Below are 26733 nucleotides of genomic sequence, written 5' to 3'. Positions count from 1 at the left end.
AATAATAAATGCCGTGGTTTAGGTATTCATATAAAGTTGAATAACCGTGTTGAACTTTGGTGAATAATACGAATACCAGCCTGTACCTGACCCAACGCAGGGCAAAGGCCTCATTGCTGTATGTGAATATATTGTTTTAAAACATTTGTTTTTACATTTGGTAGGTTTTAAATGTAGTAGGAATTAGTTTAAAGGTAAATTAACATGATATCGATCACTCTATTTTTTTATGCGTATAGTGAAAGTATTTGAGTGTTTTTATGTGATGTTGTTTCTCTCTTTGCGCTTAAATGGCTAGATCGGTTTCGATGGAATTTAGTTTGGATATAGCTGACACCTTGGACTGACACATAGACTTATTACTTTTTATCTGATTCTACTATGAAAGGGGCTAATGATGAAGCCGTTATAACCTTCTTTTGGACAAGTCTGGGGAATCCTCATGGACACCCACTCCCTCGGGGAAGAGAACGGATAGTGCCAGAGTTTACTGACTAAATCTAAACCGCCGTGCTCCGTCATCCGCGTTTTTGTGTCGGCGCATCTACATCCAGGCAAGCAAAGCCAACAGCAACACCTAGTTATCACTAACTAGAAGTGGCTAAACGTAAAACCTTCTTCGTGCCTTTAAAATACCTTTTCACACTTTAGTCCGCTTTTAAAACAATGTTTAAAAACACAATAAGCATAGTATTTTCACAAACGTGTCATTGACAAAAGACTGAAGCAATCGATTGACCTATTGAGTGAAGTATTGAATGAACGAATGAATGAATGTGTCACGGCGAAGTAACATATAGGTCGACTACTGTTAAATTTCTTGCATGAATTGATTTAATGTCAATGACTTTTTTGTTTAAAATGTCAGATGGATGGGTGGATAGTGAATCATAAAGCCAGAAATAATATACTTGTACTGATATTATAAAGAGGTTGAGGAGCTCGTGGCTAAGCTATAACTGCATAAGTGGATCGATCACAGGTTGAGCTACGCTTGACGCGGTTGGTCCGTGATGGGTGACCAACTTTGTCTTAACGAGAATAACAACTTATGAATAACAGCCTGCCAAAACTCCGAGGAATGTTTCGGCAGGCTGTTATTCATAAATCATTGACAGTCTTTACAGATTGTCAGAAGCTAGAAGGTCTGACAACCAGTCTAACTAAGGGGTATTGTGTTGCCCAGGTAACTGGGTTGAGGATATCAGATAGGCAGTCGCTCCTTGTAAAACACTGGTACTTAGCTGCATCTGGTTAGACTGGAAGCCGACCCCAACATAGTTGGGAAAAGGCTCGGATGATGATGACATAAATAACATGCTAATTAAGAATCGTAATAACAGCCTTCGATTTGACAGAATATCGGTTACACCAAAAGGTGTACTACATACTAAAGCAACATTTGGCATCAATTCAATAAATTCTGCAGCATTTAAATCATATTTCCAAGGCACAACAAACTGTAAATCAATTCAATTATAATGTCATTCTTGTCACCCATCCGAATGCCGACCGGTCCGAGCGTTGCTTAACTCGCCGCGTGCCGCGTTAACTAAGTAGTGACCTAGTTTTTAAAGCCAAAGCATTAACTTGTAAACAAAACTGTTTTCTGTTGCTTACGAGAGTGTAACATTAATATAATCGTTTTTTTACATGACCGAGGAAAAAAAGGTGTGTTATGTTGTCAAAGTGCATCAATGCAAAGATTTAAACTAGATTTAACACAGGCTCAAATATCTATTTGTAACGATATAGGTGCATAAGCCCGCCTTCTACCAATTAGAAATTTGGTACAGAGATAGACTTGACCTTGAGAAAAAACATAGGATAGTTTTTATCCCGGACTTTTGAAGAGTTCTCTTGGAAACGCGATATAATCGACCTCGACGCGGGCGAAGCCGCGCGCGAAAAGCTAGTAACCCATATGCATACCAAGTTTCGTCTAAATCCTATAATTATTTCCCCCCATAACAAAAGAAAGGTCCTCCGTCTTCCTCCTCCTCCATCCAGTCCTAAATCTTAGGACCTCATTGATTTATAAAATACTAGCTGACCCAGCAAACGTTGTTTAATGAATAATTTCTAGTTATAGGTATGTTTAATGCCACATCAAAAAAAGTTTTGTCCAGATATAAAATATATTTATGTTTTATTTTATTGGGTATGAAAAATAGATGTTGTTCTATTCTCAGACCTACCCAATATGTATACAAAATTTCATAAAAATCGGTCTGACCGTTTCGGAAGAGTACGGTAACTAACATTGTGACACGGGAATTTTATATATTAGAAGACTATCTGTGGTGCTTAGCCTCTGGGTCTAAATCAGTTGCTGTAATGTCTTTTATCAGCTATAGAATTAACTGAGGGAAGTGGCTTTTTTCCCTGGAATCATTTCCCTTCCTTACCGGCTCGTAAAATTGAAAGAAGTGACTTTAATGTCCCCGAAGGTTAACGTCTATCAATTACTGAATTCAATTGTAACCTGAATTGATTCTGACGAGAGTAGCAAACATAGTTCATCACTTTCATCATATATTGCAGATCTTCGATTTATTTATTGAACTTTCACTGAACATCATTTGCTTGTCATGTCATGTTACAGTTAGACTATCAACATCATTGGTTTACAATATTACCTGCATGAAATAATTATTATCAGAGAGATTATAATTAGAAGAGTTTGTTTGTTTGAACGCGCTAATCTCAGGAACTACTGGTCCAAATTGAAAAAAAAATCATCGAGGAATGCTTTAGGTTATAAACCATCACGCTGCGACTAATAGGAGCGAAGATACAATAGAAAATGTGAAAAAAACAGGGCAATTATAAATCATAACATATATGTATCTTCTACCCACGGGGACGAAGTCGCGGGCAACAGCTAGTTATTCATAGTAGACAAGTAGATTATTTTGTTATGAAAGTGATTGTCATTCGAATTCAAAAAGGTGGTTCATATGCCTCCGTGTTTCGGAAGGCACGTTAAATTGTAGGTCCCGGCTGTTATTCATACATCTTTGACAATCGTTACAGGTAGAAAGAAGCTAGAAAGTCTGACAACCAGTCTAACTAATCGGTATCGATTTGCCCAGGTAACTGGGTGGAGGAGGTCAGACACGCAATCGCTCCTTGTACAATACTGGTACTTAGCTGAATCCGGTTATACTGGAAGCCGACCCCAACATAGTTGAGAAAAGGCTAGGCCGATGATGACCTCAGAGTCAGAAATTAGGACTGGAAAAACCGTAGCTGTCATTTGGTCCGAAAGAAATGTCATCAAGTTTCACAAGGAAAAGGCGGCTTCGTGAATCTGTGTAAATCAATAAAAGCTAATTCCAGGCATTCCAGTCAAGTGTCATCAAAATTGATTCAGCAGTTTAGTCGCATCACACAGACAGATAGCCTTTTTTTATTTGTTGGTACAGACTATGATGGTCAATATAATTAAGGTGACGATTGCAAGTTTCCTGTATTGACTGACATACAATATTGCAATACTTAGCAGAATGATTTGAAGATTTCATATCTAGTTTAATGACTCGTGTAAATATAATTAGGATTTCGTCTAGACACTGTGAAAGTTTCAGATCAAACAGCAGTCTTCTTAACCTATTGCAGTAACTCTTGATCTTTATTTTTACATGAATTGAACAAAATTAATTTCTATTCGTTAGTCTCGCTAAAACTCGGGAACGGCTCAACCGATTTGGCTTATTTTAGCTTTGAAATGTTCGCTGAAGTCAAGGGAATGTTTAAGTTGATAAAATATAAAAATATTGCAAAAAATATACATATTTGCCTTCATTGTTATCTTCGATAGTTCGCCGGGATAGCTAGTTATAACTACTTATCAGATAACGTCTTACTCACGCTTATTTATCGGGATCGCCCGACTAGTTTCTGATCCAAACAGAGTTGGACTGTGATTGTTACTTAGGCATTACATTGCTGACTACAGGCCTCTTCCCGTATAGGGAAACTTTGAGCATTGATCATCACGTTAGCGCACTGCTTGGAATCAAGGTTCCTCACAATGTGTTCCTTCACCGTTTTTCTGCGTTAGGATCGAACCTGCATAATCCATTCACAGAACTACAAGTCCACCGTAACGTATTCGAATTGAATGACCTGTTGGTCTAGTGGTTAGTGGCCCTGACTGCTATACCGGAAGTCGTGGTTCGATTCCTGCCCAGGATAAATGTTTGAGTGATGAACCCCTTTTGTTCTGTATGTTTATCAGTTGTCTAGTGCTCATAATACAAGCTTTGCTTAGTTTGAGACTAGATGGCGTTGTGTGAATGTCGTTAAATAATACATTTTATTACAATTAATATAAATCCACTTAATTGGTATTTAAATTCAATGACCATATCAGTTACAATTTAACTTCATATAAATACACGAAGACTTAAAAGTTAACCGTTTAGAACGTTTTATCCAACATTATAGTCTAACCTTGAAACTAGATCTAGTCATATTAAAATCTAGATTTAGATATCGCCTACACTCGTTAATGTAAACGTAATGTTTTTATCTAAGACTAGCTGTTGCCCGCGACTTCGTCCCCGTGGGTAGAAGATATAAGTTATGATTTATACCTGCCCTGTTTTTTTCACATTTTCCATTGTATCTTCGCTCCTATTAGTCGCAGCATGATGTTTTATAGCCTAAAGCCTTCCTCGATGAAAGGTCTATTCAAGACAAAATTTTTCAATTTGGACCAGTAGTTCCTGAGATTAGCGCGTTCAAACAAACAAACAAACAGACTCTTCAGCTTTATATATTAGTATATATAGAGTATAGATTGTAATGACATTTGTAATGTCAAGATATTACTGAAGTAAATTGACATTAGGTAGTAGTAATGGCTGTCTTTGTGCTTGTGACTTGAGTGTTTGTGAAACCCCCAAAACAAGTATTAAATAACTAAAGGTGAAGGTCATTTAAAAAAAAATACAAATAGCTATGTTATTTCAAATGGATTTCATTTACTAGTTGATCCTTCCGGTTTTGTCTGCTCTCAACTTGCTTGTATTTCTAATTTTGACGAGGATATGACACTTTATGACTATACTTTTCAGTTGAGTAGTGTGCACGACGTGTCGCGGGTTCTATTCCCGCGTAGGACAACCATTTGTGTTTGAACCACAGCTAACTACATACCAGTTTCGATAGCTCGATAGCCGTGTGGTTATCGTTTAAAAAAAAGACAAATAGCTATGTTTTTATTCACTCGTTCTTCCTTCCGGTTTTGTCTGCTCTTATACTTCCTTCTAACCGTGATTATGACGAGGATTTAACACTTTATAATTATACTTTTAAGCTAAGTAGTTGAGGTCACCACTCCAAACTAAAAGAGCGCGACGTGATGCGGTTTCTATCCCCACGTAGGACAAGCATTTGTGTTTGAAACACAGCTGACTATACAACCAATTTCGATTGCACGGATATCCGAGTGGTTGCTGTCACCACGACAAAACCACAGTCCTTACCGGGTTTGAGATTCCCAACTAAGACAAGCATTTGTATGTTCCACGAATGCTTGTCCTGAGTCTAGGTGTCTTTGTGCATGTGACTTGAATGTTTGTGAAACCCCCGCGGCACAAAGATTAGATTCTTTACTGCGGGAGTTGTCAAAATTGGTCTTGACTTGTATAAATTTGTAAAGTTTTATTTATTTTTAATACGAATTATAAAGATTGAAAGTTGTTAATTTGACTACTTTCCGATGACGGAACGTTTTGTTGCATGTTGGCGGGTTGACTGATTTTTGGCGGGATTGGTGTTATTTTTGAATAGTGCAGAGAGTTGTTGAAAGTACTGCTGAGTAATATCACCTAGGTGTTATAAATTGTGTAAAACAATATCAAGTGAAAAAATAAACAGTGTGATTTAAGCACAGTGTGTAGTTTGATTCGGGATAACCTGTTATAATTTGTTACTGCAAATACACTCTATTTTTTCATTATATTACGAGATGACGTAGTTTCTTCCCAGCTGAGATAAAAATAGATATTTTATGTAAGTTCTTGCAAGTGACAGGAAAACAACAAAGAGGGTTGTTTAAGAATAAAATTATTATTAAACTGCATCCTATTTGTGTTATTCTTAAAATAGATATAGTTTCATTCACCATAGCTTGGGGAGAGTAAAACTGACTACAAAAATGATAAAACTAGTAGGTAAGTCTTGTTAATGTCATAGAGTGTTAGGGTGAAGGTTAAAAAAGCCCTTTTCTAAAATCTACAAATGGTGAAAACATTACGAGGGAAACATGGATTCCAAATACTGGAAATTGAAATCACCACCCCAATTATTATGATTATTAGCTAGCTTTTAGCATACAGACAAGAGTCCTGTGCCCAGCAGTAGGGTAGAAAAACGTTAACAAATACTAGTATTTTTTTGTTCATCAATATTTTGTAGTGGTTTTTTTTACAAAATCGTGTTATAAGCCGGTGTGAAAGCTCTAAAACAAATCCATTTATAACATTTACATAATTAATAATGTATTAAATCTTTTTTACGACATTAATATCTTTATATTAATATCCTTTTTTTAGTCGATACATAATTATTTATTTGACAACATTTTTTGAAGGAGAAAAAGCAAATACCTTTCAATCTAAAATGTGATGTCAAATTCAATGTCAACAGCTGCCATTCTTTGACAGAAAGACTCACAATTTATCACAGCTGTTTGACAGATGATTAAAAATAAACAAAGAAACATAATTATCATTAAAGGCTGGCTTTTACCTCGCTCAGAGGATTAGCATTGGCATTCAACGTGGCAATACTGCCAGCCTTTTGGGCACACTCCCAGCCGGCAGCGATGCCGATGAATTTTTTGATGCATTGATTTAATTATTGTTTTTTTTTTTGTATATAGCAAATGATTGTATTGTTTGATAAGATGTTAAAGAAAGATATTATCATTTAAATGATTGTGTAAAAGACGATATGGCTGCAGAGAGTATTTCTTGTGAGATGACGTCAGATAGAAAGGTATGGAAGGAGAAGACATGTTGCGCCGACCTCAAATAATAATTGGGATAAGGGCAGGGGATAATGAATTATTATTTAACATATTATATGTATATAATACCACATAAAATATAATGCATTACCTGCGACGATCCATTCCCATTTACACGCCTACCAAGATATCTTAAGCTCACATTGGTGTTGTTGAGGAAAAGGGACAAAGCTATACAAAATACCGTGCTGTCACGCTCACACAACTGAAACAATGTTACTTTAAAACGTGGTACGAAGACTAGGCCTTGAATAATAGTGCCTATAGATGGAACAAGCGAAAGTGACTGCATCTCGGTCTGTTTGACTTTACTTTATGCTTAAGAACATTAGCAAAACATTAAGAGCTTATATTAACATGATAATATATTAATTTATACAAATATACATAAAAATGGATTCAGTGCGAGTCGGACTTAAATACTAAGGGTTCCGTACACTTATAATGTAATTTTAAGAGTTAGGTCTGAAATAAAACAGAACAACCGTTTCTTAATGGCGCTTTTTTGACCGAATTCAAAAAATGAGATTTTCGTTTTGTTTTCTTTATTTTTGTTATCTTAGAACTTCGGACTGGATGAACCGATTTTGTCGATTCTTTATTTCATTTAACGTAAAATAGCTGTCATTATGTCCCAAAACTTTCATCAAGTTTGGCTTAGTAGTTTTTTATTTGAAGTCGGTTGTATGTATTTGTTGTTAAGCAATAGGTACTATTTTTTGGTATTATAAGTCAAAAGTAAATGGCAAAAGTCAGTATAATCAAAAATCAACTAGCAATTATGATTCATGAGACACTCATAACAGACGGACAGACAGCTTAGCTTTAGTAAAAGGCGTAATAATATTTCAGTGACGTGATATGACTTGTTCAAAAACAAGGCAAAGTCGCATGCACGCACTGGTTGTACAACAAAAGCTAAAACAATTGAAATACTAGAAATGGCAACTAATTGAATGACTCAACCCGTATGAAGACATGTAATGAGTGATAATTTATTACAGTACCCCACAAGTATACTGGTCTAATAACAAACTAGTTACGGGTAATTTGATGTTAAAACTTGCGTGGGGAGTTGTACTGTTCAATGTTCTCCTTGTTGTATTCTTGTAAGTTGGTTTTTCGGAAAATGGGTTTGGGTTGGAAGATATCCCGCATTTCAAACAAGTTATTGAAGGTATGGATAACCGAGTGGTAATTGACACTGCGTCAAATCCATCGAGCGCGGTGTGTCGCGAGATCGATCCTCGCGTAACATAAGTATTTTGTCTCTTGGCTAAGCTATGACCGCATAAGTTAATCGATCACAGGTTTAGCTACGCTTGATGCGGTTGGTCCGTAGATGGGTGACCATCTTTGTCATAATCCAATCCTCCTCCGTGTTTCAGAAGGACGTTACATTGTGGGTCTCCCGGCTGTTATTCCTACATCTTTGACAGTCGATACAGGTGGTCAGAAGTTTGAAAAGTCGGACAACGATCAGTCTAACCGAGGGCTTATAGTGTTGCCCAGGTAAGTGACGTTGAGAGTTGAGGAGGTCAGATAGGCAGTCGCTCCTTGTAAAACACTGGTACTTAGCTGAAACCAGTTAGACTGGAAGCCGACCCCAACTTAGTTGGGAAAAAGACTACGCCAAAAATAATACGAATGCTTTGTTGATTCTGGGTGTCTTTGTGCATGTGACTTGAATGTTACTAAAAATACGATATAACGATTATAAAATATACGAGTTTGGAAAATCGCTTTAAAAAAATCAATGAGTCTAATTTAAAAGCAAAAATATCATGGATCTAAATGGCATAATTACTGCTGTAGGCTAGGGTGCAAACAATAGGGTTTTGAGCTTTTTGACTCCTTCAACTGAAACTTCAACAGCATTGGATAGAAAGAGACAGAATAACAATGGAGAGGGATAAAAATGATTGAGTATCTTCAATAAGGAGTGTTTAGTTTTAATGCCCAAACTCTTTTAAAGTCCTCCAATCCACAATTAGCTACCGACTTTTTTGGTAATGCTAGGTACTTCTAAGTAAGGGCCGCATAAACAATCATAAATAGATAGTATTGAAAACGCATAGAAAACTTTATTAAATCTATGGTTGCGACAAGTGAAGTGACTATATCTATATAATTATGACGTGAATGAAATATGTCTCCCAACCCTTGTCTCTTGTGAGTTGCTATCCAATCTCGCAACCATTTTATACCATCGTATTTTTTGCCATTCCAAATCGAATACAAATTATTATAATAAAAAATTAAGCATATAAATAAAATAAAAACCATTAATCACGCCGTGAAAGTAGCTTAAAGTCTAGAAATAGATAAGGATGTAGTTTTATTTTGTTTAATAATCGTATAATCTGTGTGACATTTCTTTTTGTAATGTTATAAGGAAAACATTGGTAACCGCAATTGAAAGGTTGTGTGTGTCATGTTTTTTTTGTATGAGAAGAGGTTTTACGCTGTTTTAAGCTTGGTTTTTAAGTTCGGGCTTGTTTCCAAAATGAATAAGTAACAGCATATACATTTTAGGTTGCTTCAGTATTTTTGACCACTAATAATCTAGACAAGTATACGTATACAGCCAAACAATTAATCATTATCGCTCTAAAAGATCAAAATAAGCAAGATAAACAGAAAACTAAGTAACAAACTTCCAAATTAGGATACAATCGGCATTAAAGAGTTAGGTAGTCTCAAAAACTGATAACATCGTTAAAAATAATAAAAAATTTCACAACAAAAGCCAACCCTGAAACATATGAGAAAAAAATACAGCCGCCATCTTGCCGCTCACTCCCCGCTTGACAGTTGGCATAAAAGCGCGCGAAACTCAAACCGTTGACTCAGTCTCCGTGTGGCGTTGACGCGTAACTGTCAAAAATCCCGCGCGAATTACGATCGTTGTTTTTTTAATATTTTTTTTTTGACGATTCGGCATTCGTAAGGTGTTGTAAAAATGAAATACTTCGTCGCATTCGCCGTTTTCGCCCTCGCTTTTGCAGCGGAAGAGCAGAAGGAGGAGGAAAGGCCGAAGACTTTCAGGAGATTGATCCCGGCTGACGTGTTAAGAGGTCAGTGCTTTAAAAAGAATATTCAAAATATATATTTCGTGGCAAAAGTAAAAAGTATTTTGTAGGAAATAGTGGAAGTTTTTAGCAGAGGGCTTTTAAAATTTAAAATAAATTATGTCACTTTATTGGTTGAATGTTTCTGGATTAGGATTGGATTCTTTTTTTACAAAAATAAATTTCTATAATAATGCAAACATTAAAATTACAAATTTTAATAATAATTATCTACTTAAAAAAAAAAAACAAATAAATAACGAAAGTAAAATGCAAAATGGCGACTTAAAAAAGCCGTAAATGCGATATTAAAGTTACAATTAAACGATAATTGTTTTGAAAGGTAAAATGCGGAGTATTAAGAAGTTGCAATCGTATCGAATAGTCTAGAATGTAGTGATAGTCGAACGCACTGCTACGGTCAACTTGGTACCAGTAATCCATTACGACGATTAAGTCATACTGAAAGAGTTATTTAATTTCTAACTGACAAAAAAAAGTTGATGGAACACGATAGCAATTTGTGCCTTTAATTAAAAAGTATTTACTGTCATTTTATTTAAATACTTAAGACAGTCTTTTAAGACAGTGTAGTAGATACTGCGGTAACCACTTTTTACTGAATTTATTATAGTTTTATTATTTAAACATAAGTTGCTCATTTTTTTTTAAATAGCTTAGCTTTTTCGTTTTCGTTCTTAAATATTTTTGCATTTAGAATTACGGTCGCATGTTTTTTTTTCGAGCGTATTAGTTTGGCTTGAACATTTTTCTTCGGCCTAGTCTTATATAAACATACATAATTTATTACACGTTTAAAATTACTTGTAGGTAGTTATAGTGACATAATACTGGCATAGTTTACAACTAGAGAAGAACAAAGGATAATATTTTCATAATATACTTAAACAAAGGAGTTCTATTGTAACCTCTATGGACTATGAGATGAAATAGTTTTATTTTAAAACAATTTGATCGTAATAATTAACCTAATTTATTTTTAAACGTGTGTGTTTTAGAAGATATTCATAATATCTATTAATATTTTTTTAACTGTATCTATTGAGTTACTCGGTATGTGATTATTAAAAAGTTAAAGTTTTGGATTGTTTTTCCCTGCCTTGTAAAGCAAAGGTCTCTTCTTATACAGCCAAAGACAAATCATCGCTTAAAATCGTTTCTTTTTTTTCTTAAGAGGTATTATGAAAAAAAAACTCATTATTCAACTTATAATGTTCTGCATGTTAAAAATTGTTTAACTATGTATTACAACGTTGTCTTACAAGTTAGCGTGTGTATTTGGAGTGAAAAAAGTGTCACAATTGCGTAACAGATGGCGGTAACGGCCTAGTTGGTATCGCACAGGGTTGTCACTAATTTAATTTTTTACGCTAATTATTTGCAAAGTTTCTTAAGTTCTGAATATTACAGAAAAAATGTAATGATTGAAATCAATGGAGAGATTCATTTTGGGGTTGCTTTTCAATAAATTGTTTAGATATTTACTACTTACTTTACTCTATCACCAGTGCGTCATTTACAATTTTTGTTTCTTGAGATTTCGAACTCCGACTTATTCCATATTAGTATTTAACTTTAAAAGTATCTCAAACACTCCAATTTTGCTTTGACAATCAATAACATTTACAAGTCCCAACTAAATTTCCAACTAAGTCTGATAGAATTTCACAAATAAAATATGACCGACTTCAACTCTTTGACAACCCTATCAACTAGTGACGGTACATGATTTAACAGTGAAACCGATGACCAGTCTAGTTTTTTAACAAGTTTATTGTCGTATAGCGTGATAGCAATTAACTAGTTCCTGAAATTAACGCGTTCTTTTGTAATGAATATGAAGATTGGCACCCCGATTATGGGTTTTTCTGAATGTATTCCATATTAATTAATATAAGTAGGTTTTATGTAAAAGAAAGCACTTATTTACAGTCTTGTATAGTTCCTTGTGTGACAAAAATATTAAAAGCATATTATTATTTTAAAATTTTATGAGAAACCAAAGAATACTCATCATTACTCTTTTTAAACACTTTACGAATGTATTTTTACTTTTAAATTGCCTTTACTTGATGATAAAGCTCTGTCAGCCATCTTAAATAGTTTTGCAAGTATCAGATAAAATGCACCATGAATCAGCTATTGTTATTAACAAATAGTGCATGAGAGTTAAATGTAACGCATCAACGATCATTTTTTTTATAGACAGCATTGATGATGGAAAAAATATACCAAACCTCATTGACTAACATTATCTATTCTCATGGATACTTTTTTTTAAGATGTAAGAGACAAAATAAGTACATATAAGTTAAGTGTAAGTAATATAAATGATAAAAATTGACATGATTTCGGTTAAATTAACTTGAAAAGTAAATAACCGCGAAAGTTGTAACAATAAGCTGACAATTTGACATTTGCACAAAGATTAGCGTCACTTTGACAGCGCATAATTTTCGCGCTTTTTTTAAAGTTAGGTTATAAAATTCCGTATCTATAATCGTAGAAAGTAACTTATTATTGCCTTTCCGTTATTACTCAGTTTTATATTACGCAGAATAAATGAAAGGATAATATGAACGGCAAAAGCTAAGGCCAACCTTAAGAAAATGAAATGAGGAAATAAAATTAACAAGATAATGATATCCTGAGGTTACACATTACCGGATATTACAAACTCCTTGCTTACAAAGTATAAACATTAATAACAAAACAGATGGAATTTGAAAGGGAAAACTGTATAAAATATGTATTTCTTTTTATTTTCCACTTAATATTGAAAGAGACAGCATGACTCAATAGCTTTTAATTCAGGCAGTAAAGGTTAAGGCAAAGATATAAAGGCAATGGGCCAAGGATTGTCAGAAATTTAAGAAAAAACTGGTTGATAAACACAGAAGCTGACTTGTTTCTTACATCTTTTAACTTACGAATGTTGTCGTTGTCAAGAGAGATAGCACAATTGCAACATTATTATATTACAAGTAATTGAGCTACAGACATACATTCATAAAGTCAATGTTGCGTTCCAATATTGTATCAAATTAATTATTTCCTATTTTAAATTATATTTTTTAATATTATAAAGCTCAAGCGTTTGATTATGTGAAAGCGGAAATCTCAGAAACTACTGGTCCGATTTGAAAAATTATTTCAGTTTTCGATAGTACATTTAGTGAGGAAGGCTGTTATAGAGCTGATATGGTATGTTACAAAAACGATAAAAAGATGCATGCACTCTAAAACAAATAATCCGATTAAACTCATACGAACTCGCGCGCAAAAGCCAGTTGAATATAATTATGCAAATAACAAACAATATCCCTTTATGTCATAATCATTCGATCTCAATTGATAAATAATTAATCAAGTTGCAATATCATTGTATTAACGGGAAGTTTCGCAACCGGGATTCGCATATTAATTAACCATTAGTACCGACAAAATAGGATGTTTTCGCAACCAATATGGATGTTTCATAACCTAGTGAACATACCATGCGTTCTTAAAGTAAAACTTGCTGATGTGGGACAGAGATGCGGCTATACGAAGTATATTGCCATCTCGCTTATACAGCGGTTACGGTTTTAATGAGATCTCGTGGTACAGGCAAGGATAAATTTTCGCAATTCCGTCGAAGACTCGTCTTTTGAATGTTAATTAAATGTCTGATCAATTAATTATAGTTTGATGGACGCTTAAATGTGAAACACTGGACTTGAGATATAGAATTAAAGTTAAAGGGAGTCGTAAAAGTCAGTTTTATGTCTGGATTTAAAGACTTTGTGATGGGATGCAGTCTTTTAAATGTAAGTTTCGTATTAAAGGCCTAACGCCATCTTCATATAGTAAGAAATCGAAAACGATCCCAAATGAACAAAAAACCGTAATAAAAACTATCCTATGAGTTAATCCTGGTTATAAACTATACGTATACCAAGTTTCGTCTAAATCCGTTCAGTGGTTTTTGCGTGAAAGAGGAACAAACATCCATACATACAAACTTTCGCGTTTAAAATATTAGTAAGATTTACAGATGTGGGAGCTAGAAAGAAATACACGGCATAGTCTCTCTTCCACAATTGCAATAGTTTTAGTTTAAGATGTGTAAGTAAACTCAAGATTCAGTGTCCAACCGAATTAGTCTCGCATTGAAAATTTGAAGTATGAAATTACAAATTAGATTTCTCATTAACTCGGATTATAACATGGCGAATCATTTCCGATTTCTTTACAAGCTGTTGTTTAAATAGAGATCCTTGTTTCATTAAAAAAAATACAGATGAATTGAGAACTTCCTCCTTTTGCTAACTTAAAATTGGTTTATAATCAGCAATAGAGTATTTGTCAAAAATCTGAGTATTTATCTCGTAAACGAGACAGTGGTTTAGACTCTCGTGTGACGTCACTTACCAGTAAGCTTTTTACTAGCAAGTGATGTTCCTAGCCCCCACTACAATGCCTAAGTGCTTTTAATCTCCTGTACTTCATAATCTATATCTATACTAATATATAAAGCTGAAGAGTTTGTTTGTTTGTTTGAACGCGCTAATCTCAGGAACTACTGGTCCAAATTGAAAAATTCTTTTTGTGTTGAATAGACCATTCATCGAGGAAGGCTTTAGGCTATAAACCATCACGCTGCGACTAATAGAAGCGAAGATACAATGGAAAATGTGAAAAAATCAAGGCAGGCATAAATCATAACTTATATCTTCTACCCACGGGGACGATGTCGCGGGCAACAGATAAAATGATAAATATGGATATCGATATTTTTTGGAAAACTGTCCGTCTGACATACTCAACTGATTCATATTATTAGATTAAAGATCAAATATCCCATTAATCACAACTCCGCACATATATCCATGCTCTTAAAATGAAGCTTTAAATCTAGTTTTAAACCAGTGTTGCCGTTTAATAAAATTATATAACAGTTTTATTGTAGATAAATCGTGACTAGACCATTAAGCGGTTAGGTAAGACTGAATGGAATAGATTAATAAGCTGCAATAACTAGGTCGATCTAGATTGTAAATGGCAGAACTAAAGTTCAGATCAAAGTCTAGAATAATTTATTATTTGAATTATACGTTCAAAGTGTAGATGATTTTATTATTGTGTTTTAATAGTCTGAGTTTTGTATCAAAATAGACAATATGTGTGATTTTTTAAAGTTTCTGTACTTGTTAAAGACAATCTGTTACTTTAATCGATCTTTTAAATGTCTATTTCTTTATGTTTCTAAATAAATCTATAATAAAAATTCGTTTTTAATATCAAATTCGTTTTTAAAATTATAAAAGTAAGTTTTAAAAGCAAGCAAGAAAATGGCAATCCATTTTAATTCGAATTGATGTATCGTCGTCTTATTTTCCTTATCTTTGTACTAAAAGGCAACTTTCAAGACAAGAAACTATTTTGAGTCTACATTTGGAGATAAAATCTAGATTTTAAGACCTTTCACCAAGTCACGGACAATTTATTAATACTTTCTATTCTAGACATCTTGAAACATAAACTAAGTTACCACAGACAATACTATCGTCGTTGTAAAATATCAACTAAAACTAAACAAAAGATGTTTAAGCTTTTTAAAAATGACAATATTTAATTATAAACATAACATTTAAAACAGAATGCATTAAAATTTAATTTGAAAACTTAATTGAGACAAGCATTATTCATTTTGTTTCTTTTAAAAGTATACGACCATGTTATTTCCTTTTTTTTTTAAGCCGTTGACCCGGCAAAGGACAGTGGCTGCCTGACTCACTGTCAGATTAAAATTGATTGTCGATGGGCGATGCATTCCATTTACGAAATTCGCAGATAATACCTGACAGTTGACTTTTAAAAAAGGAACTGATGCGTGCAACTGGTTCATTTCTTTTTTTTACATAACGGTGTTGCCAAATTGTTAAGCAAACACTAGGGCTGTCTGATTGTCATTATGAAAGCACGGTTAAGATATTATTAAAATATTAATATTTCAGTAATCCATTGTTAATTTACCGTAATTTTTACTTGAACAGTGTATACATTGGATAGCTTAGTAGTCAAATGAATGTTGACCTAAAAAATAAGCTAGGACGCAATTACAAATGATTCTACACTTTTTTTCGTTTTAACTACTCGACTGTTATAAATTTTTAAGAAAACACGTACAATTATTCACTCAATTTTAAAAAAGCCAAACGTATTATGACTCCTATTGGACAACCCTAACATTTATTAAGATTTTAGCCACAAACCGGTCACAAAGTAGGACTCGAATAAATCATTCTCGTCTCAAAAAAAGAACAAGTTTTGCATCCTGCGAAAGTCAAAAAGAGGTTTCAACAACTATAATTGTGTTAAAATCTCATAATGTATTATACTGACATAATTATAAATAGCAGTAAAATTGTTTATTGTTTAATGTTGTTAACTGTAGTTAATTATTTTTACAGTTACAATTAAGTCTAATAGCTAGGGTACTGGTACATAACCGTTGCACTTGAAAATAGAACTGATCTGACGCCATTTTGGCTATCAAAATATAATTTAAAACTATTTGATTCTCTGTTTTGAATGTGGTCGAGAATTTATTTGAAAGTGGTTCTAACCTCACGCATGAAGAAAGGAAATGTCACAAATTGCCACGACAAAAGCCACAAATTGCTTTTTGAGTTATGGAGCACCTTAAAGCTGAGTATTACGGTATTTGGTTATTAATGCAATTGAATTAAAAAAATATAAAAACAATACTCCTAAAATAAAAATAAAAACCTGGACGAAACACAATTCACGGTGTACTGAACCATCGAAAAAGGATTTGACGAATTACATAAACAAATTACTGAGAAGTTTTAAAAAAATGCATTAAAATAAATATTTAATAAAAAAGCGGAACAAATCTCATAATCATTGTTTACATAACCTCTTGCATAAAAAAAAACTTAAGTAAATTGTAATTATATGCGCGGGAAATTGATTCAACGGCCATTTGTATTTAAATTGCTATGTTAACATCAATTGATACAAATAAATATTAATTTAATGTTTTTTAAAGAGCTTAAAATGTAGTATTATAGAAAAACTTGTCCCGATAGTAATCGTATTTTTTTTTCATGTTTTTTGACAGCGAAATAGTTTTCGCAAGTTGGACAAAAGCTCTGCTGGTTTTTTTTTCGAGGCTCTAATTAAAGTCACCAAAACCATGCAAATTAAGATTTTCTAACTTTTATCTCCAATTAAAAACGTCTATTATATTGCCAAATATCCAAAAACAAAAAAGTACATCATAATAGACGCAATCGTTCAAGATATTCATCGCATCAAAAAAAAAAAAAATAACCTTGATCACCAAAACATAGAAATAGGCAAATACAATCGTTTCACAGAATAACATAAGTGCCTATATTTTCCTGGAAGAATAATAAAACGTATTCAATTAAGTTTCCTGATCGCCTTTGAGACTAATAAAAACACTGAGTCATAATGCAAAAGTGAATGCCCAAACCTTGGACTGTTGAATTACAGGGCTGCTATAAACGTATGCATATAAAGCCGGTTTACACGATGCCACAAAACACTGAGTAACAACTTTAGTATTCAACGCTTGAGATACGAACCTCTATGAATGAAAACTCATTAGAGAGAAAAAAAAAACGAAATCGGAAGTTCTCCTTTTCGCACTTTTAAAACGTTACTATTATGACTAGTATAAATGCGCGGTTTTATCGTCGTACCTTAAAAAAAATAATCTAAAAATCATAACAGCTTTACAAAACAGCTTTGACCGACTTATTTGTATCCTTAGCTTTGTCTATATTTTGTGTCAAGTACCTAATTTAATATTTTTTGTTTCAAGAAAGGCACACTAAGATATTTTTTTCTGTCTGAAATGAGCTTCGCTTTAAGAGTTTCTATGACGGCAGTTGCGATTTCCGTCGCCTCATGTGTAATGGTTAACTCATGTAGAAACTTCTAGACTTCACATTAATTAAAGTTTCATTGAATAGGTACTTAGGGATTTTAGGTTATGTGTCATTAAAAGTGCTAGTAGGCATCCATGCTAAAGCCAATCTTAAGAGTGTCTTTATTGGTACTTATGCTAATTCTTGCAACTATTAATAAATTTTTATGAGGACGTGCTTTTGAAACAGCGGTCAGCGGATCATTTTTAGCAACATCGTTTTGCACTTAATAGATCAATTTTTGAAAAAGGATTAAAGATCGTGTGTTGGTCGAATTTAAATTGGAACGTTTCGAAAAATTTGCATTTAATAGACCAATCCTCGAATATACAGAATTTGAAAAAAGACCCTCGGATAATGATATTTAAGTGTTGGCTGCAAGACAAATTATAATAGCGGCATTAATACAGACATTATTATAATAACAACATATTTACAATCACTCAAGATTATTTAAAACCAAAGAAGTGAATAAATAAAAAAAAAAACTGAAATATTTTTTTCCAGCTTTAATTTTTAATCTGCCAATAACAATTTTATAACAAAGATCATTGTCAATATTAATTAGTGTTGCAATGTCAGTGTTGCTGAATTAATAACAATTTAATTATCGTCTTGACATTTGATTAAAAGTGACTGATGATTAATGTTTGGTTATGAATAATGTTACAATCTTGTAATAATTTGTAACATTCAGAGCGCTGAGCTATTTTGCTGTTGTTATTAAATAACAGTGTTAACTTGTGGTCACTGTAACATAGCTCTTGAACTAATGAGCCGATTTTGTTGAGCTTTTGCTATTTGATAGCTGTTGTTATAAGATGGTTTTAGAAGCCTTTTTAACGATTTATAACTACACTGGCGTTTTTGAAGCTTTTAACTCCTTTAAGATAAACTTATTTATCTTTTTCAACAATACAATCTCCTTGAAAGTTTCAAGCCTTCACTTATCTATTTTTATTCTGACAACAGACCAACCGTTTAACTACATTTCCTATAAAAAGCTGAACTTTTTACGAGTAATTTTAATTAGATCAAGGTTCAACAAGCTCGTAAAGTATCTGTCACATTTGACATTTAGTATTTCTCGAAGACAGCCGATGTCAAACGTAAATTATGTATTTAGAATGTTGGTATCCATGTATGCAGTTTTTGTGTTACGCATTTTCAAGGTTGTTTATTCTGGAATATTCTATTTAAGATAAACTACTAATTATTAAAGCATACATAACACAATGTTCTTACTAGCAGTTACTAGCGGCTTAGCTGCAAAAATATTATCTTCCTTTAACACCGTCAGATGAGTTTAAAGTAGCCTATGTATTAATCCAAGGTGTCAGCTGCCTCTATATCAAATTTCATCGAAATCGGTCAAGACGTTTGCACTTGAAGAGGTTACAAACATACTCCATACTTTCGCATTTATAAAAGTGATGATAACTCTTGCTTTGAATCTTTTACTATTCTTTCAGTCATTTTCATATTATGGTTGATGACAAGACAAAGATTAGGTATATACAAGTAACCACAAGTCAATCTACACCCCAAAATATATCAACAAACCGTCACCCATCCAAAACCCAACCTCGACCAGAGTAGCGTAACCTTGATTACCGGTTAACTTTGAATCAACTGGTTACTTCCTCGAATTACAGGTTATTTGCAAATTAAGTGAAGGGGAAACAGGAAGCATTGACAATTGTTATGTCAACGAAGATTAATGGCGGGAGAAAGCTGACAATGTCAATTAAAAAGTCGATTAGAAAGAGACGGAGTGCTTTGAGGAAGAGGCGATGGTATTTCTAATATATATCCAACAATTTTAAAAGCATAAGATATTTATTTTAAGTATATCTTGTACTAGCCCCTTGGTCTAGTGGTTAGTGATCCTGTCGTCGTGGGTTCGATCCCCACCCAGGACAAATGTTTGTGTGATGAGGACGATCATTTGTTCTGGTGTCTGGGTGTAATTTATCTATAATATTGTATGTATTTAGAAATATATAAGTATGTTTATCATTTGTCTATTACTCCTAATACAAGGCCTTTTTTCTTTCTTTGATATTGGCTTGATTCAAATGAAAAAGTTTGATTTAAATAATCTAGCGCATATGTAAATAAACCCTTTTTTATTTATTTATTTCCTCGGCGTTTCAGTTCATTTCAACATGCACCTTTGGTCCATACTTATATAAAGTCCAAGTTAGTAAGTAGGTCTATTGCTTAAAGAGGATTAAAAAATTGTACCACGTTGCGCGTTACGCAACCCATTGCGAATGTTCAATCCATCGGTGGATTATGTAGGACGGAATAGGGTTGTCACTTGTCACAGAGAATTTGTGAATTCTAATCTTACTAAAATTATTAAACGCGAAAGTTTGTATGTATCGATGTTTGTGCCTCATTCACGCAAAAACAACTGAACAGATTTGAATAAAAAAAAATGAAAAACATTTCAGCAGCCGAATTCATTGTATTTTTTGCAGGGGTATTTGAATTTCTTACTTATTTTGATTTAACTCACTTTATTACAAACTATGACTATGAAAAACTTATTCTAGATTTTAGATAAGTTCAACTATTTGTGGACACAAAAAAATACTACAAATCATTAAATTCCTTTTAACTCGGGTCAGATTCAATTCTCAACCACGGTTCTATTCCTAAGTCGTGCGTGACAACCCTAGGTCGTTCTATAAAGCTTAATCTAGATGTATCGAGGTACTTTCACTTTTGCAACGTTGTGCCTTCCGCCTAACTGAATACTTATATATCTAACTATGTATGTAAGCTTTACAAAAGTTTCGCAAGACATTACTGGACGTGGACTATCACATTTTAAATTTGAACGTTATCTTGTGAAAGAGATGTCGCTCTATGCTGTGTATTGCTGTCTTACTTCCACAACACGTCGATTTTTTTTAATTAATTAGGCGTTTTGTTTTCTAATATAACTTTATTAGTTTTAAAATGGAGTTTGGAGTTAGGTTTAGAGAATTCTTCTAATATTATAAACGCGAAAGTTGGTAAGTATGGATGGATTTTTGCTCCTCTTTCACGCAAAATCCACTGAACGGATTTAGACGAAACTTGGTACACACATAGTTTGTAACCAGGATTAAAACATAGGACAGATATTAACCCCAATTGTATATTACCATAGGATCATTTTCGGTTTGTACAGCAACAGCTAGAAGCTTCTTTAATAAATGCTCTATGCGACTATTTTCTTAAAATAGAAACCCGGTCAGTTTAGAAGAATGCCCCTAATGGTAACAACTTCCTATTTAACGGAGCCAACTATTCCTTTGTTCTAGATTTTTTTTATGGCCCTACTGATTCGCTCTTGTTAGTCATAGATGAGATAGTTGGCCATTTTAACCGACCGTCTCAAAAGGAGAGTTATGTTTTTATTTAACGGGAAATATTTGGAGAGATTTCTTTGGCTTCTTTCTTGGCAATGGCTTCATGTTTTTTTTTAAAGAATCACATGATATGAATTTATAATAGCGAAATTATTAAGTGCAAATTGTAAGTAAATTGAACAAATTGTAAAAATGTGAAAGTGGGTTTTAATAACATTAAAATTAATTGATAATTCCCACTGCTGGACAAAGGTTTCTGTAAAAGACAAAAGAAACAAGCGAGTATTTTTAAATGATTTTATAATAAACTAGCTGTTGCCCGCGACTTCGTCCCCGTGGGTAGAAGATATAAGTTATGATTTATACCTGCCCTATTTTTTTTTCCATTGTACCTTCGCTCCTATTAGACGCAGCGTGATGGTTTATAGCCTAAAGCCTTCCTCGAATAATGGTCTATTCAACACAAAAATATTTTTTCAATTTGGACCAGCAGTTCCTGATTTTAGCGCGTTCAAACAAACGATCAAACTTTATGTAGGTATTAGTATAGATTTTCGAATCCAGATTTTATCATGATGTTTTTTCGTAAATAATTTTCAGTTATTTAATAATCTTTTCCACGATTCTCAGATAAGACTGTTTTTATATTTAAACTTACTAGAAACCAAAAGAAATCAGTCACAAAGACTTACTATTTACGTAAACATTACAGAAACTATTGAAATTCAAAAACGCATCATTTGTCATACATTCAATAGTAACCGAACAATGGGACATTTTGAAAACTTACGAATTTGGATCATGGTCACAGCATGCGTGTGAATTCGGACAGTTGCGTAAAAGTCTGGGTAATTTTGAATCCTTTGTCTTTTTAAAAATCGAGTTTGACATGGTTTTGAAGAATTAGCTTATCTTTCACATGTTTCGAAATTAATTTGTAACCAAGGCTTGCCCGGAAACTTTGAAAAATATATGAAATTCGCTGTCAAATACAATTTTAGAATAGAATTTCTTTCTAATTTTTTTTTTTAAAGACTAAAACCTTTGTGAGAGCTGGAGTCTGAACTAGGTTCAAGACCTGTATGACAGATCTCCAGAAATTGTATTTATGTTTACAATAATGTCAGCCTGTAGATGTTCCTTGTGCTTGTTAAACCCTTTTTAAATACAAAAAGCAACAAGCTTTTGACAAGTGACATGCCTTTTGACAACTTTCACACAGCGCCATCTAGTCTCAAACTAAGCAAAGCTTGTATGATGCGAACTAGACAACTGATAAACATACTTATGTATTTCCAAATACTCGCATATTCTAGATAAATTACACCCAGACACTCAACAAATGATTGTCCTCATCCAACAAACCTTTGGCCTGGGTAGGTATCGAACCCACGACCACCGGTATAGCAGTCAGGGCCAGTAACCACTAGACCAACAGGCCAGTCATATAACTTGCCAAGTTACAACCGCGTGTAAAACTTAGTTTCACATACAACAAAACTTCAAGTCATGTAATAAAACACACGGGAAACTCCTACTTTCTACTAAATGGTAGAAAGTGTACATCGATATTCTGTTTATTTTACATTCTATTTGTTTTCGTTTCGCGTTCGTTTTGTTAATATTTACTGAAGAAACGTAATATTTCTGGAATGTATGGAGATATCTACGTAATTGGTAAATACTGACGAGTGACGTAATAGCTTTTGTTTTATGAGATGTCAATCAAAACATTCTTATTCTACGCGATCCTAATTTGATATTTAGAATAGTTGCTGTGTGATGAGATTTTTTGCCGAAAGGGTGAAATAAAAATATTAAACATAACATTTAGATGTATAAATAACAGCCTGAAACCACAATTTAATGCGCATTCCGATACCTGCTAAAATACTTCCACTAATATTCAACTGCATATATATGCATATATTAGGTACTATATTAAACTAATACTAATTATCTAATTAGATATAAAAAGTCTCGTGTCACGTTGTACGAAATTGAATTCCTCCGAAACGGCACGACCGATTCTTATGAAATTATATAATATGAATTATAGTTATTTTTTGTATTTATTTTTCTGAACCATTTCAAATCAACGTTTGCTGGATCAGCTAGTATACTATATAAATACGTTTATCACTTATCTAGGACTCATAATACAAGCTTCGCTTAATCCGACACTAGATGGCGTTGTATAAAAGCTGTTACATACAAAAATACTAATGTAAACTTCCTCTCCTGCAGACTTCCCCGGAATGTGCTTCGCGTCAACCCGTTGCGCTACCGTCGAGCCCGGCAACACCTGGGACCTGGCGCCCTTCTGCGGCCGCAGCACGTGCGTGGTGAGCGAGGACACGCCACCACGTCTACTCGAGCTGGTGGAGGACTGTGGACCTCTGCCTTTGGCTAACCCTAAATGCAAGCTTGACACTGGTATGTATTACCTCGGATTTTTGTTCACTGAAAAGAGCAGATGATGGACGATCTTGGTTTTAAATAAATAAATGAATGCGGACAACATCACATACCTTGTTCTGAACCCAAAGTAGGTTGCTAAAGCACTTGTGTTATGGAATTCAGATACAACGAAGGTACCACAAAGACCCAAACCCGAGACAATGTAGAAATGTGATTTTTTACATTGACCCGACCGGGGATCGAATGCGGGACCTCAGAGCTAGCGACACCCTGAAACCAGTGATCCAGCGATCATGAATTTTATCATAGGTACATTGATAGATTTTCAGTATAAGTCGCAGTAGATTTCCGATAGTGAAATTTGCGGGTTCGATCCCCGGTACAACAAGTATTTTTCAGAGCCCCGGTTCATGTTATCTTTAATTCTAGTGCTAGCCAGCCTCAAATCACCATCATTCCAACTCCTGTTAGCCAGGATCAACAATGGTAACCAAGGAAAACCACCCAGCACTTAAGTTCGGTGTTTCCCAAGGACCTTGACAGATTACAAGTATTTAATTTCTTTTTCCACTTTCAGACAAGACCAACAAGACGGCTCCCTTCCCCGGCTGCTGCCCAATCTTCACTTGCGAGGATGGTGTGACTCTGGAATACCCCGAGCTGCCCACACCAGCCCCAGAGGCCGAAGCAGAGAAAAAAGAAGAAGAGAAGAAAGCCTAAATAAGTAAAACAACCCGGGCATTTCACAACACCTAACAACCCTATCCTCTGGGAAAACCAAGCCACGTGATTGGACGACGATCACGTGATAATTTTAACGCAGCAATCTGATTGGTTGATCGATTTTTTAGTGATGGTGTGTGAAATGCCCTAAACTTTTGCGTTTTTTTTAAAGCGCGAATTGGTCTCAAAATATTCCTTAAAGATACCAAATTTTTTTGTTGTTCTGTTGACCGATATTTTGCCACGACGTTTTTTTTTTGTAAAATTACTTTTTTTTCTTGCCGTGTGTGTATAATGCGATTCGAAAGTTTTTTTATCTGATCGGTCATTCAGGGCATATTTTCGTGGTTTGCAAACACAATGCTGTGAGAATGAATCACAAATGAGTTCAAAAGCGAATATCTGTTTCCTGTGTTTCATAAAAGTTACAAAAGAAAAAAAACAGTTAGTTTAGTCATTGTGACAATGGAAAGCGTTGTATTGACATAAATGGGACGTTGTGATTGTACTTTACGCAGTTAGGAAAAAAATACAAAAAATGTTCCGATTTTTCTAAAAAAAAAAATTTTTGTATATTTTTTTTCTACTTGCGTGTTTATGTTTTAGAAGTTTATCGGCTTTTTTACTTGAATACCTACCTAACTTTAATGTTTTGTGATATTGATAACATTAATATAAATAGAAAAGTTATTCAATAAAAAAAATACAAAATTTCTACATTCTTGTTTTTTTTTTTCATCCTTTTTTATTAAGAGTACCTTGTATTAATTCATAGCATGCAGTTGAGAATTATGAAATTCTTCTTGAAAATGTTTGAGCTCGACCACCTCTTAGCATCATCACAGCTAAAGAAAGAACTATTATATTCTTTTATTTGAAATTAGCTGTTGCCCGCGACTTCGTCCCCGTGGGTAGAAGATATAAGTTATGATTTAGGTATACCTGCCCGGTTTTTTTTTCACATTTTCCATCATATCCTAGCTCCTATTAGTCGCAGCGTGATGGTTTATAGCCTAAAGCCTTCCTCGATGAATGGTCTATTCAACACAAAAAGAATTTTTCAATTTGGACCAGTAGTTCCTGAAATTAGCGCGTTCAAACAAACAAACAAACAAACAAACTCTTCAGCTTTATATATTAGTATAGATAGTATAGATATTAAAATAGGAGTTGTAAAACTATGTATCAAAACAAAAAAATACTAAGTCGATATTGCAATGCAGATGAAATATGAAACACTGTCGTCACTCGTAGGCAAAAAATGTTCATGATCCCTCAGGCAAAATGCAAAAGTAAAAATTGATGGAGACTGGGCCCCGATTCTGCTACTAACAATTTTTGAAATTATTCCTAGTCTTTTGAGTATTTTGCCAACACAATAATTGAAAACTCATTGTATTGACCGTGGGTGTTTCATCCCCTACTGAATTTCCAACTAAGTATTGTCTTGTAAAAATACGAAAATTGCCAATTTATTCCAATTTCCATTCATTCATCGGCCATTGTAAATAGCAAAATTGGGGCCCTGTATTGTAGAGTCGACAAGACATTTAATCGATTTTCGTTGATTATATTTGGTAATTCGCACTCTTGGTATGGCTCATACCTTAATCATGGTTGGGACCTGAAGTAAAAATATATTACAGTTACCAATAATAACCAGAAGCAAAAGGATCAAGCGTTAGCACTATGCAAAGCGTTGATGGTAAATATCCGCTGCTTTCCAGCCTGAACCAGGTTCATCCAGTCTGAAGTTCTGCCTTTACAAAATAAACACCCACGCCGAGGGCATGGCGAGGGGATATATCGGACTCACAGCTACTTAAAACTACCCCGGACCCCTTCAACTACCTGAGCCAGAGCCAGATTGCTCGCGAATGCTCAGCGCGACTATGGCTGGCCTATGTCCCGTACTTCTTCTCGAAACCCCTCATTCCTCGTACTAACGAACGTGCAAGACGACACATCCGTCTCCTTCTTGGCCTGTTAGCTGTTCGGATGGCAGAGCGCCCTCTCTGTCACCCGCAGGTCCGACCTTACGGTGACAGCAACGATCCTGCTTTAAGTGAAACCAGGGACGTCTACAATAGATAAAACGCCTGACATAAAAATCACTGCAATTGTTA

General features: G+C 34.1%; 1 protein-coding gene across 1 annotated transcript; it reads left to right on the top strand.

Moving 5' to 3' along the window:
* The first annotated feature begins 9887 nt into the window (after nucleotides 1-9887).
* Nucleotides 9888-25173, top strand: LOC113498847. The gene is made up of 3 exons (XM_026878992.1): nucleotides 9888-10119; nucleotides 23711-23899; nucleotides 24462-25173. Exons 1-3 carry the CDS (start codon nucleotides 10005-10007, stop codon nucleotides 24602-24604), a joined length of 447 nt encoding a protein of 148 aa, XP_026734793.1. The 5' UTR covers nucleotides 9888-10004; the 3' UTR covers nucleotides 24605-25173.
* Nucleotides 25174-26733: the final 1560 nt, after the last annotated feature.

Source organism: Trichoplusia ni, chromosome 11 (assembly GCF_003590095.1).
Source record: "Trichoplusia ni isolate ovarian cell line Hi5 chromosome 11, tn1, whole genome shotgun sequence".
In the NCBI taxonomy this organism is placed as follows: Eukaryota; Metazoa; Arthropoda; class Insecta; order Lepidoptera; family Noctuidae; genus Trichoplusia; species Trichoplusia ni.
This window is presented reverse-complemented; position numbering and strand designations above follow the sequence as displayed.

Excerpts from the sequence above, each read along its gene's own strand:
- LOC113498847 (XM_026878992.1), top strand. The coding sequence starts at position 10,005 with ATGAAATACTTCGTCGCATTCGCCGTTTTCGCCCTCGCTTTTGCAGCG. Across the intron at positions 10,120-23,710 it reads CCCGGCTGACGTGTTAAGAG|ACTTCCCCGGAATGTGCTTC; the intron begins GTCAGTGCTTTA and ends CCTCTCCTGCAG. Across the intron at positions 23,900-24,461 it reads TAAATGCAAGCTTGACACTG|ACAAGACCAACAAGACGGCT; the intron begins GTATGTATTACC and ends TTCCACTTTCAG.